General features: G+C 42.6%; 1 protein-coding gene across 2 annotated transcripts in view; it reads right to left on the bottom strand.

Moving 5' to 3' along the window:
- Positions 1–3,214: 3,214 nt before the first annotated feature.
- Positions 3,215–12,771, bottom strand: part of cuedc1b (CUE domain containing 1b) — a 51,201-nt gene continuing 41,644 nt past the window's right edge. For both annotated transcript variants that reach the window (XM_037073659.1, XM_037073650.1), the window contains one exon: positions 3,215–5,400. In XM_037073659.1, the coding sequence (XP_036929554.1) occupies positions 5,351–5,400 (50 nt within the window). In that variant the 3' untranslated portion in view covers positions 3,215–5,350. The remainder of the gene's footprint in view (positions 5,401–12,771) is intronic.

The following is a 12,771-nucleotide window of genomic DNA, read 5'->3' as shown; positions in this document are numbered from 1 at the left end:
TTAACTGCACCGTATCATGTATGGAGGATTCAAACTTTTAAAGGTCTTACTAAAAAATCTGAATGGAGGAGAATAACTGGGGTGGATTTGAGAACACATCTCATAAAAGTTAAATCAAACATCAACCCACTTACAGATCAAACTAGAACTACCATGTGGCGGTTATATGCCTCCACTTTAAAGAAAGTAAAGCTCCTAAGAAGCTACAATTTGGTACTGGTATATGGATAACACTGCCACCTCACAATAAGGTTGCAGTGAGCCTTGACCTCCAAAATCTAATCAGTTGACCCTGAAGTCTAAGTGTAGGTTTGTGTTCATTTAAAAATAATACTAAAAAAAAAAAAACATCCCTCAATGTATCCTTGAAATATTGTCCCCACAAGATTTGAGGTCACGGCGAATTTGACTTTTGATCACCAAACTTCCGCCAAGAGTATTACTTACCAAAGACAGAACATGGTGATTTTGTGGGGACTGTAAATCAAAAGTGATAGAGTAGGTGAAAGGTCATAGACAAACAAAAGCCAGCCATGCCTTTTGTGACTAATGGCAAGTTTCCTTCACACTCCAAGATTGTTGTTTATAAAAATTACTTTTTACCCTTCCATTTTAAAGAGAATTAAAACAATAACTAAATGTTGAGTTTTATTGGGAGATTCCGATTTTCATTATGTGCATGTTTTTAAGGCTTGTATTGCAAATCAACTTCCCAAAAGCCCAATGAAGGTCAATCATTTAAAGAGTTATTTCACTATGACATGAGGGTCAGCTTGCACAGTTTCCTGCATTGAAACAAGCTGGCACAAACTGGATTTCAAAGTCAACATCTGGCAGTCAAACTGAGCCAGCATTTCATAGAATTTCAATGATGGGAGAATTCTTGGGATTTGTCCCTCTCCCTTACATCAGAACCTAAACTTGATAACCTTTCAACCTAGCTACATGACTACCAGTCCTTAAGGACCAGCTGAGTTGGTTTTTGTGTGTTTCAACTGACTCTTAAAAACTCTTTTTGGCCACCTGTTGGCAATAGAACATTGTAGTTTAATAACCTTTTAAGTTAGATATGGTAAAGCTGTTAACAATTGAAACATGCAGGAGACAGACCACTTTAGCAGTCATATGAAGTCACGTGTGTGCCCACCTGATGAATAGGAGTCCAATATACATTATCCTTTAGCTCTGTTTTTTGGTCTCCACAGAACAGCTCCAAACTTCAGCAACAGTACAAATAGGGTCCCAGCATACAGTTCGAGGCATCAAACATCAGCTAGCTTTGCCGGATTTTGCTTATCTCTTCATCATGGCACCTGTTAGTGGGTGGGATACATTAGGCAGCAAGTGAACATGTTTGCTGTGTCTCAATTCTGTGTCTGTATCCTTCGAAGGACCTGGCCTTTGCAGTCTTGCAAGGCGAGTCCTTCAGAGAGACCTTCGAGGGCTGCATCAACCGTTGATAAATGGAACGGTCTAGCCTTCAGAGCATATCCTGATTGATATTCACCAGATGTTCCCGCCCTTACCCTTACGTCATGATTTCTGCCACCCAGGCCTGTGAAAGTGACGATCTACGCCATGCCATGTCGCCATTTTCTTTCTTTCTTTTTATAGGCGTGCAAAGACTGGGTATGGGAGGTCACGAAGGATAGTAGCAGTGCATCTTCCAAAAAGAGGTACAAGAAGGCTGCATTTTTTGGCTGCATTTGGAGGGGCCTTTGACTTGGGACACAGTTCACCTCCAAATGTGGCCTCTGAAGGATGCAAACATTGAATTGAGACACACCAACTGTCCTCAAAGTTGATGTGTTAGAAGCAGGAAAAATAGGCAACTGTAAGGATTTGAGCAAGTTTGACAAGGGCCAAATTGGCCAGAAAAAATGGCCAGACTACTGGGTCAAGGCATCTCCACAACTGCAGCTCTTGTGGGGTGTTCCTGGTCTGCAGTGGTCAGTATCTATCAAAAGTGGTCCAAGGAAGGAATATCTCACTGAATTGGTGACAGGGTCATGGGCGGCCAGGGCTCACTGATGCTCATGGGGAGCGAAGGCTGGCCCATGTGGTCCAATCCAATTGATGAGCCACTGTTGCTCAGTTTGCTGAAGAAGTCAATGCTGGTTCTGATAGAAAGGTGTCAGAATACACAGTGCATCACAGTTTGTTGCATATGGGGCTGCATAGCTGCAGACTAGTTAGGGTGCCCATGCTGACCCGTCCACTGCCGAGAGCACCAACAATGGGCACATGAGCATCAGAACTGGAGCTGAGCAATAGAAGAAGGTGTCCTGGTCTGATGAAACACATTTTCTTTAACATCACGTGGATGGCCGGGTGCGTGTGTGTTGCTTACCTCAGGAACAGATGGCACCAGGATGCACTATGGGAAGAAGGCAAGCCGGGGGAGGCAGTGTGATGCTTTGTGCAATGTCCTGCTGGGAAACATTGGGTCCTGCCATCCACGTGGATGTTACTTTGACACATACCACCTACCTAAGCATTGTTGCAGACCATGTACACCCTTTCATGGACACAGTATTCCCTGATGGCTGTGGCCTCTTTCAGCATGATAATGTGCTGTGCCACAAAGCAAAAATGGTTCAGGAATAGTTTGAGAAGCCCAATGAGCCAAGTGTAGACTTGTCCTCAAAATTCTCCATATCTCAATCCAATAAAGCGTCTCTGGGACGTGCAAAGTCCGATCATGGAGGCCCCACCTCTCAACTTACAGGACTTACAAGGGACAGTTTCTGTTTTTTGAAGTGGGGTCATACAAAGTACATATCCGTAGTGGATCTGTTCCCTACCATAATCACAATCAGCGCAGCCTCAGTAAAAGCCTCGAACTGTATTTCGCCACTCGCAGATCACCTGTTGCCCAGTTGTGCTAATGCATAGAGATACGGAGGTTCAACAGTTGGAAAAATCTAGTGCCAAAAGAAAGGCAGGTCTGTGAATTCTCCCTTTACAACGCACACTTGAGCGACTGTACGCAGGCTGTGCAAGCAGGAAAGCTAATAAGCCAACCTTTTCTTGTTAATACACCAGGCACTGGGGATTTTATTGCCTCAGTTAACTACATTTACTAGAAACACTGATTGGGATATCTAAATGAATAATGGCAAATTTCTCCTTTAAGTATTCTATTCAGTGGGCGTATATGACATTTACAAAACTGACCAAAGAAATCGAGAAAGACTAACTGACGATTTGCTGATGTGATTTAAAAAAAAACACTTTATTCACAAAGAGAGAGGGAAAGTTATTTTCACAGATTGAAAGTTAATTCATCCATTTTGTCTAGAACTTAAAATCAGGCAGTTTTCTTGGAACCCTTGCATTGTAAACTCACGTCCACAGTGCACATTTTTTATGTTCCTCTTCTGACAACTTCTCTTCACACAGGCTACATCAGACCTTTACTACATCTTTACTCTATGCTAGTTTTACATCCACACATAAAAATGAAAAGAGCAATAAGAGGGGATGGATGAAAACCTCAAAAGTATTTTTTCTATTTTAATTTCACCCACTTGAGACTTCACTTTCAATGGCATCCCATCATAGTAAGTCTTCACATTTTAGATGCTTTATCCTACAGTCAAATCCATCAATCATATAGAAATCACATATTTTCCTGTGTACAGGATTTTCACTGGCATTTAGAAAAGTATTATCTATTTCTCAAGCAGACAAAGGCATGATTTTGTGAAAGACAACAGGGACAATCTGTGCCATGGTAAAGAAGTCTGAGTGACATTTCTTAGTTCCATAACAGTTACCATTTAAGGTTAAATGCAAGAGTTCTTGAAATCTGGCAGAGTACTAGCAAAGAATTTAGTGACACAGTGAATGAAGCTGTATGCTGTAATGAAGAGTATGCACACGCCAAGCACAACTACATCTATGGATTCAGACTCCTAGTTTGGTTCAATAGGCAAGTTGAGAACAATACCATTCTAAAAAAGAAAGAAAAAAAACAGTAATGCCCAAAAATGCAGGTCTGAGTCATCTCTGGATGTGACAGGACTGAAGACATAATCCCAACCAACAGAAAATGACCTTAATATAATCCAAGGGCTTATGGGTAGGAGGAGGTAGATGTCAACATCTAGCAGCCAGCCATCTGTCCGCTTTTACTCTACTACTTTGATGCTACACTTATACCATGAAACAGCATGCAGATAAGCATGTGCTACCTGTGTGAGAGGTGGCATCTCCTGCTGTTTCTCAAAACCTGAACTGGCAGGCGGGCAAATGACTGTGGGTGTAACCTGTGAGCTTTCTCCCAGTTTCACTCCCCATGGTGCAAGCACCCTAACCAACCGACAGAGGTCGCTCATGCAGCAACACAGTTTAAAACCCTTGCCTGAGTCCAACACTACCTTCAGGGAGAGCTGTCCGAAAATGAACAGTTATGCCATTTTCTGAACAATTATTGAATCATGCCTCTCTCTATGATAGCAGCCCTTTCCCCAAGCCTTCAAATGTGTTCATTCACAATAGGCATAATCATGTGGCAGAACAACACTTTGTAGAAACTGGCTTTTAAGTTATCCAGTTTCATTATGTTGCCTTCTAAACCTTGGTAAGCCCATTCATGATGTCCATCACTTGATACCTTTGTTTGCTCATGATCTGATAACACAACTCCTCCCAACCTTTACCTGTGCAGCTGTGCTGGTAGTGCTACTACAGTTGATTGAATGACACCGTTTTCACCTAACCAAACAAACCAAACTAGTAAACCACTCCATGCTGCAGCATTTAACTCAACTGCTCCAAACATTGTTTCTCTGAACACAGTCCTTTAAATGTGTTGACAATTGGGCAGCCACAACTTTAATGGCCACAATATTCTGACACATAAGAATTTCAGTTACATATCCTCTGACATCGAAAAACAGCTAAATATTACAATTGATTATGAAAACAAGGTAAAAAAGCTCTACGTGGTTTAGTGTATATAAAGGGGCATGTGCACACTTCTCTGAAATGCCCAGCCTGAGGGACCCCAATCAGAAACATACACTCTGCTACTGTACAGGACTGGAAAAGTAACAGAGGAATCATCACTGCACTAGTGTTCTTCTCGGTGGATTAAAGGAAGCAGTTAAGAAATACTGGTAAGGAATAATACATTTTCCTTTACATTTAAAATTATATATCATCAAAGTGTTATAATACAGAGAATGCATTTCCAGATAGTTGGCCCATTGCTGGGTAGAGTCCAGTTCCGCTCCAAGAGAAGGAGGTGGGTCTCAATTCATGCTGGGCCTTACATTGGCTGGTTTGGATTAGGATGGGATGAGCAGGTGGGAACAGAGAGAGCTGCAAGGCCACCACCCATGGGTCATGCTGCCGTCACCATGGTAAACCTGATGTGGTGCAGCATGGGAGGATCTAAAATGAATGATAGTCTGGTTAATTATATCATACTGAGGATATTATATGATATACACTATATTACCAAAAGTATTCGCTCACCTGCCTTTACTCATTCTATGAACTGAAGTGCCATCCCATTCCTAACTCATAGAATTCAATATGATGTCGGTCCACCTTTTGCAGCTATTACAGCTTCAACTCTTCTGGGAAGACTGTCCACAAGGTTGAGGAGAGTGTTTATAGGAATTTTTGACCATTCTTCCAAAAGCGCATTGGTGAGGTCACACACTGATGTTGGTCGAGAAGGCCTGGCTCTCAGTCTCCGCTCTAATTCATCCCAAAGGTGTTCTATCGGGTTCAGGTCAGGACTCTGTGCAGGCCAGTCAAGTTCATCCACACCAGACTCTGTCATCCATGTCTTTATGGACCTTGCTTTGTGCACTGGTGCACAGTCATGTTGGAAGAGGAAGGGGCCCGCTCCAAACTGTTCCCACAAGGTTGGGAGCATGGAATTGTCCAAAATGTTTTGGTATCCTGAAGCATTCAATGTTCCTTTCACTGGAACTAAGGGGCCAAGCCCAGCTCCTGAAAAACAACCCCATACCATAATTCCTCCTCCACCAAATTTCACAGTTGGCACAATGCAATCTGAAATGTACCGTTCTCCTGGCAACCTCCAAACCCAGACTCGTCCATCAGATTGCCAGATGGAAAAGCGTGATTCATCACTCCAGAGAACGCGTCTCCACTGCTCTAGAGGCCAGTGACGGCGTGCTTTACACCATTGCATCCGACGCCTTGCATTGCACTTGGTGATGTGTGGCTTGGCTGCAGCTGCTCGGCCATGGAAACCCATTCCATGAAGCTCTCTGCGTACTGTACTTGGGCTAATCTGAAGGTCACATGAAGTTTGTAGCTCTCTAGCAATTGACTGTGCAGAAAGTCGGCGACCTCTTTGCACTATGCGCTTCAGCATCCGCTGACCCCTCTCCGTCACTTTACGTGGCCTACCACTTCGTGGCTGAGTTGCTGTTGTTCCCAAACGCTTCCATTTTGTTATAATAGAGCTGACAGTTGACTGTGGAATATTTAGGAGCGAGGAAATTTCACGACTGGATTTGTTGCACAAGTGGCATCCTATGACAGTTCCACGCTGGAATTCACTGAGCTCCTGAGAGCGGCCCATTCTTTCACAAATGTCTTGTTTCACAGTCTGCATGCCTGAGTGCTTGAATTTATACACCTGGGGCCAGGCCAAGTGATTAGAACACCTGATTCTGATCATTTGAATGGGTGAGCGAATACTTTTGGTAATATAGTGTATCTATGGTCATGACTCTTCAATGTGTTTTTATAAATATGTGCCATATGTGTAACTGTATATCTAATTTGTGTGGGGAGCTGCCTGAGGCTGCAAACTAAAATTCTGTGTAAACTCACAACAAAGTTGTTTTGTATCCTATATTGTCACTGCCTTACTTAGCTTTTGAAAGTGACAGGCTGGCAGTACCACAGAAATCACAGTGATTAAGTTTCTGATACACTGAAAAAAGACATTTTATTCTCAGCTTTGTTAAGAGGAAGGAAGCAAAGAAAAAGATAGTATGTATACTTAATTCAGGCACAGGCAAAGTCACATACAAGACACATATTAGCTAGTTCAATTGTAAATACTGATATGGAAATTTCAAAGCACGCAAGAGTTTCACTTCTGCCCTGTGTTCCCTAAAATGTCTTACAAATTTACAGCTGGATCACTTTATTGTAGTCACTTACTGGTGACATCCTGAATTCTCTTACAAGTTGGTGTTCAGATCAGTCAAGCGGCAAGTCCACAGTGATATATGCAAAACATTTTTTTTTATTGCTCAGTGTTCACCTCAACATTTGATGATATACCTGACACTAACACAGTGATCTTCTCTGATGTTCTTCTAAAGTTTTCTCACCAACATTTGGACTTGTGTAAGCGCTGTTAAGTTTAAACAGACAAAAATATCAAAGTTTTGAACATGTGATGTCATTGCCTCACATTCTAAGTAGATGGAAGGCCATGTCTCCCACGGGATGTAGTCAGCACTTAGTTAAGTTAAAGGTGTAAAGAAAACACAGACACACAGAGGCTCTCTCAGTCTGCTGCTTTAAGACTGTATAACACAGCCCACTTAATAAGACCTCTCTCATTCTCTGTCTGTTAGTCACCTCAAAACATCAGGTTTCATTCACAATTCAATACTGCCTTTATCTCACACAAAAAATATACATTACAGAGTGTTTTATCCCCTGCTATTGTCACCAAATTTTGATGTGACATCTGTGTGACCTTAAAAAAAATCTGGGCCATCTGACCCATAGATGGTACTCTAGCAGTATATGTTAAAATAGCCATAGTGCTCCTCATTACACTGATTGGCCACAACAACAAAAACACTGACAGTTCAAGTGAAAAATATTGATCATCTGGTTGCAATGCAATGTACTGATGGGAAACCCTGGGTCCTGGCATTCCTTATGGATGTCACTTGACACATACCATCCACCCAAACATTATCACGGAAAAAGTGTACCCACCCATGGCAACAGAACTCACAGATGGCAGTGTGTGCCCCCTCTCAGGACAGGACAATGGGCCCTTCCACTGAAATCTGAATGGCCCAAGGAATGTGTCACAGAGCTAAAGATGTCAACCTGGCCTCCAAATTCACCAGTTCACAACCTGGCCAAGCATCCATGGGACTTCCAGAAAAGTCCAGTGGCAGGAGGAGGGACTGCACCTGCTGCGGTGTTGGGTGGATAACATGTGTCAAGTGGTTTCTGCATGGATGCAGGGAACCTTTTCCCAGCAGAACAATGCATTGTAAGATTATCAATGTTATTTACTTCACCTGTCAGGAGTACAGAGGACTGACAGAGAGCCTCATCGTATGGTGTAACAACAACCACTTGAAGATCAACATCAGCAAAGCCAATGAGACAATCATTTCAATTGCACATAAAAAAAAGAGCTAAAAGACAGCTATTAACAAAAAACAGACAATAATAGCCTGTGGGGCCCGACTGCACTATTTAAAAAAACAAGGTTAAACACACAATGCATGGATGCAGGAGGTCCATTTAATAATCAAAATTAATTTCATCCATTTCAAGTCACTCACAGTGTCCCTAACCCCGGAAGAAAATTTTGAAAATTTCATATTTAAAAGCATCAATCTGATGCCTTTTGAGAGAAAAATCAAGCAAAATTACACAACAGTATGAATGTATAATAAACATGGTCACATTATGCTATACAAGAAATGAGACTGATAACTTCTCTCATGAAATGCACAACAGCACAACTTTAACAGTGCAATCTGCCGCAGAATGAAAAAAGCAAACCCTTAAAGACTGTTTTGACAAGATGAATATGGGTTTTGAAGAAGTTTCTGTCTCTCTGCTTGGAAGAAAGGTGCTGGCTACAGTGTGTTGATGCTATGACTTGCACCTTCGTCCTGCACCTTCAGTGTGCCTGCAGTGCATGGCTGCCCTTGTTTGCAAAGTTAATAGCAGATTTTAAACTGGACAGCAAGCTGCCAATTTGGCCGTCCTTTTTGCGGCTAGGTCCGTGGATTTAGACAGAGGACAGTATATTTGAGGGTCTGTTTTTGTCCACAAATTTGCCGCCTCGGTACACTTATTTCCACCTCCATTGCTAACGTTATCTAAATCCGAGCCGTTGACGTGCCGGCCACTGCATGAGGTGGGCGGAGGTGTCGATGACCTGCACTGTTGTGCGACTCACAGCCGGGGAGTTTTAAAACCAAGAAACAGCTGATCACAGCAGTCAGTCTGTAGGAACACAAGCCCTTTGTCTCTGTATCTTACAATGGTCCTGCTCTGCCATGATTACTATTATTATTACAAGATTGGCTACTTCCTCCAGCATACGGGCCGGAGAGCCCCCTCACCTCCTGACCTGGCCAATCTTCTCCTCTCCACAGAGTGAGAAGATGTTGTCTTTCTTGCTATAAACTGATCACCAGAGACCTTATTTTTGTAATTTACAACAACTAAGCACATCTGTTTTTTTCACCCCCTCCAAAGAAGATGAACTTCTTTTCCTCAGGTCAGACGAGGTCAAGCTAAATAGAGTCTTCTCTCTCTACATCAGATGAAAAGAGAACTGTTTTCTAACACAGATGTTGTGATTTAAGGTGCCTTACCGATCTACATCTCTCTCCCTCTCAACATTCTCCAGTGGGGGAGGCTAGGTGGGAAATCTAATCTGTGTGTTCTTCCACCTCACATGTCGAACTTTTCTTTATGACCGTTGATGTTTCTGGGTCTGACATTCCAATCCCACTGCAGTCTCTATCCTCATCCAAATTGCAATAAGTTCTGAATAACTAATAAACTACAATTTCATCTTCTTAATTTCAGCAGATTCACAAATGACATAAGAGGGTCATAAATCTGACGATTTCATGTTTCTCAATGTACTTTTAAACCAGAATGAAGTTATTGCTTACTGAGTCTGAGGTCTAGGAGAAGCCAGCCCCTCCCCTTGGTGATTCTCAGATCATTATCCTCTTTGTGTATAATACTTGTGTTATTTACCAGTTAAATGTCTGATATGTTTTGTTTCGTTAGAACTACAAAGAATATATACAAGTCCTTGGTCCCACTGTGTACTGAATACTTCATTGTTTAATCATGTTTTAATCCTTTTGAATTATCATAAGCATGTCGCATCTTTTCACAAAGACAAAAATTCGACTTTAAAGACGGTGACGTTTTGGAAAGGTTAAAACATGATTTCAAAACATTAAATACAATAGTTTAGTTAGATTAAACTTTTGGGAGCCTAAACTCAGATCACAGGAAGAGGGACACTCAGCCGGCCCCCACCCTTCGTGGTCCATCTGCTGCAGGTCATAAAACAGAGACATGCATCTCTCTGTACTCTTCCTTCTCTCTTCTCTGACTTCTTCTGTCCACTTCTTCTGTCTACTTCTTTTCTCTTTCTTTCTTTCTTTCTTTCTTTCTTTCTTTCTTTTATTTTTAAAGTAATCATTAGTTTTATTTTTGCAACAAGCTCTAAGAAAAGTGAACTGAATCCCTACTTTATCAATCAATCAATCAATCAATCAATCAATCAATCAATCAATCAATCAATCAATCAATCTTTATTTATATGGCACTTTTCATACAAAAAAAGTACCTCAAAGTGCCTCACAGAAATAAATAACAGCAGGAAAATAGAAACAGCAAAATAAAGTTAGGAGAAGATAATTAAAAGAACCCAACCCTCCCACTCCTTCAGACATGGACAGAGACATACACACTCATACACACACTCACACATATGCACGCAGACACACACACTCATACGCACCCATACAGTAGCTGTCACTAAAGAGACACAGCTAGGCAGCGAGACCTGGTGCATGGGGGATCCTACCTTTGGGGAGCCAGCCACACCGGGAGAGATCTCGGGCCAAGGCCGCAGGGAGCACCGCCACAGAGACCACCCCAACCCGGGCAGACAGGAGGCCCCACACCAAGGTGCAGAGCCCTCTGGTCACCTGGGCCGGAGCAGTACATGGGACAGACTTTGTGTGCTCCCAGCTGAGACCGACTCTGCCCCCAGCGCTCCCAAGGCGGAAAACCCGCTGGACCTTCAGGACTGAGAGTTCCTCAACAGAGTACCGGCCTTCCCCCTGGCTATTGGACTGACATGCTGTGCTGTAGTCCAACCCAGAACTCTCAAGGAAACCAAAATTCAGGACCTCCTGACTCCCAGACAAAGCAGGCTGAACATCTTCATCCAGCTGGATCCACTCACATGAGAATAAGTTGTGTCTAAAGTTCTGACTTCTGTCTTAAGAACTTAAGAAAATTGAGATTAGGGTCTTGTTAGTATTAAAAATTACCCCCACATGGGGCGCCACTAAGCTCGGCTGGTAGCGCGGGACCCATGTGCCGAGACTCTGCAGCGGACCTGGGTTCGACTCCCGGCCCGGGTCCCTTTGCTGCATGTCACTCCCCCTCTCTTACCCCGTTTCCTGTCACACTCTTCAGCTGTCCCGTCAATAAAGCCAGAAAAGGCCAAAAAAAACCAAAACTGATGGATACGTGCAAAGAAGTCACTGCTTCAGAATATGAGTTTGAATAAATTAATCTGAAATTGAACAAACTGTTCAAGTCAAAATTGTACAATTAGGTGTTTGGAATAATTTCCTCCAGATTATTCCAAGAACTAAACAACGGAGGTGGTGCCCCATTAACGAGTGTATAATTAATTTCCAGTGATTAATTACCCTTAATATCAAGCAGTAGTGTCTCCTACAAGTCCATCACTTCAACTGCGGACATTAAGATGAACAACTGGACAGCCGCTGAAATCCAGGAGATGCAGAATCTCCTCGGTCTCTGTAGCTGTCTTCGTTGTCGTAGCAGCAAGCTACAAACGGTCGCTACTTTCAAATTACCCCCTGCTAAGAACCCAGTTCTAAACGCCAATGGGGTATAATGTAAAGCTCTTATTTTGAAGACAAATTTGTTGTCTTTCTGACAGAGAATCCAACATGCTTACTGATCTTCCTGGTAATTGAAAATGAGTTGTAGAACTCCCCTCAGGCGCGCAAATGTTAGCAGTTCACCCATACCCCAAAAATAGTTTCGCATCGGATCTACACAATTCACATAGGTCACCTATTTTGGTTTCAAAACGGCGAATTTCACCAAAAGGTGAGTGGTTTTCATGCCTGAGACTCTGAGTATGACCATTTGTTTACATTTTGGCATATCTCCATCATGAAAAGCAATGCTGCATTAGCCTTTACCCCTTCCAGTTCATAGTGAGGAAGAAAATACACATTTGGAGTGACAGAGCCCTTTGACCTCCAGAGCTTAAATGGTGATTCCTGTCTGTCCCCTATCCCCTCAATCAAAAGACATCTAAGGTCGATTTGATCACTATGTTAAATGTGATCAAACTGATGTGATCAGCTGTGATGAGCTAATCAGACTCTCCACAGTGCGCCCCCTCTTCTTTCTTTTGTATTCCTTCAGTTTGAACCTGCCATTTTGTCTCCTGTGTTCTTACTGTATAAAATGCTGTAGTTTCATTTGCTCTGGGTCCACTCACCGGCTCAGATCCGCTCTATGTCTGTCGGTTCACTAGTTTACCAGTATTGTTCAAATAAACACCACACGGCAAACTGCTCAACAGGACTTGAATGATTTCTTCAGCAATTTGGTGCTATGACCCGGATGGCAACAAACCATTGTTGGAGGTCTGTTGATGAGGGAGTCCTAAGGAAGGGTGACGCCATCCGACATTCAAGTAAGTTTGCTGTGTGTTTTGTGGAAATTCTTTTTGTGGCTGTATGGTTTCAAAAACGA

This window comes from Acanthopagrus latus, chromosome 2, assembly GCF_904848185.1.
Source record: "Acanthopagrus latus isolate v.2019 chromosome 2, fAcaLat1.1, whole genome shotgun sequence".
In the NCBI taxonomy this organism is placed as follows: Eukaryota; Metazoa; Chordata; class Actinopteri; order Spariformes; family Sparidae; genus Acanthopagrus; species Acanthopagrus latus.
The sequence above is the reverse complement of the archived record's forward strand: the minus strand, read 5'-3'. Positions and strand labels throughout refer to the sequence as shown.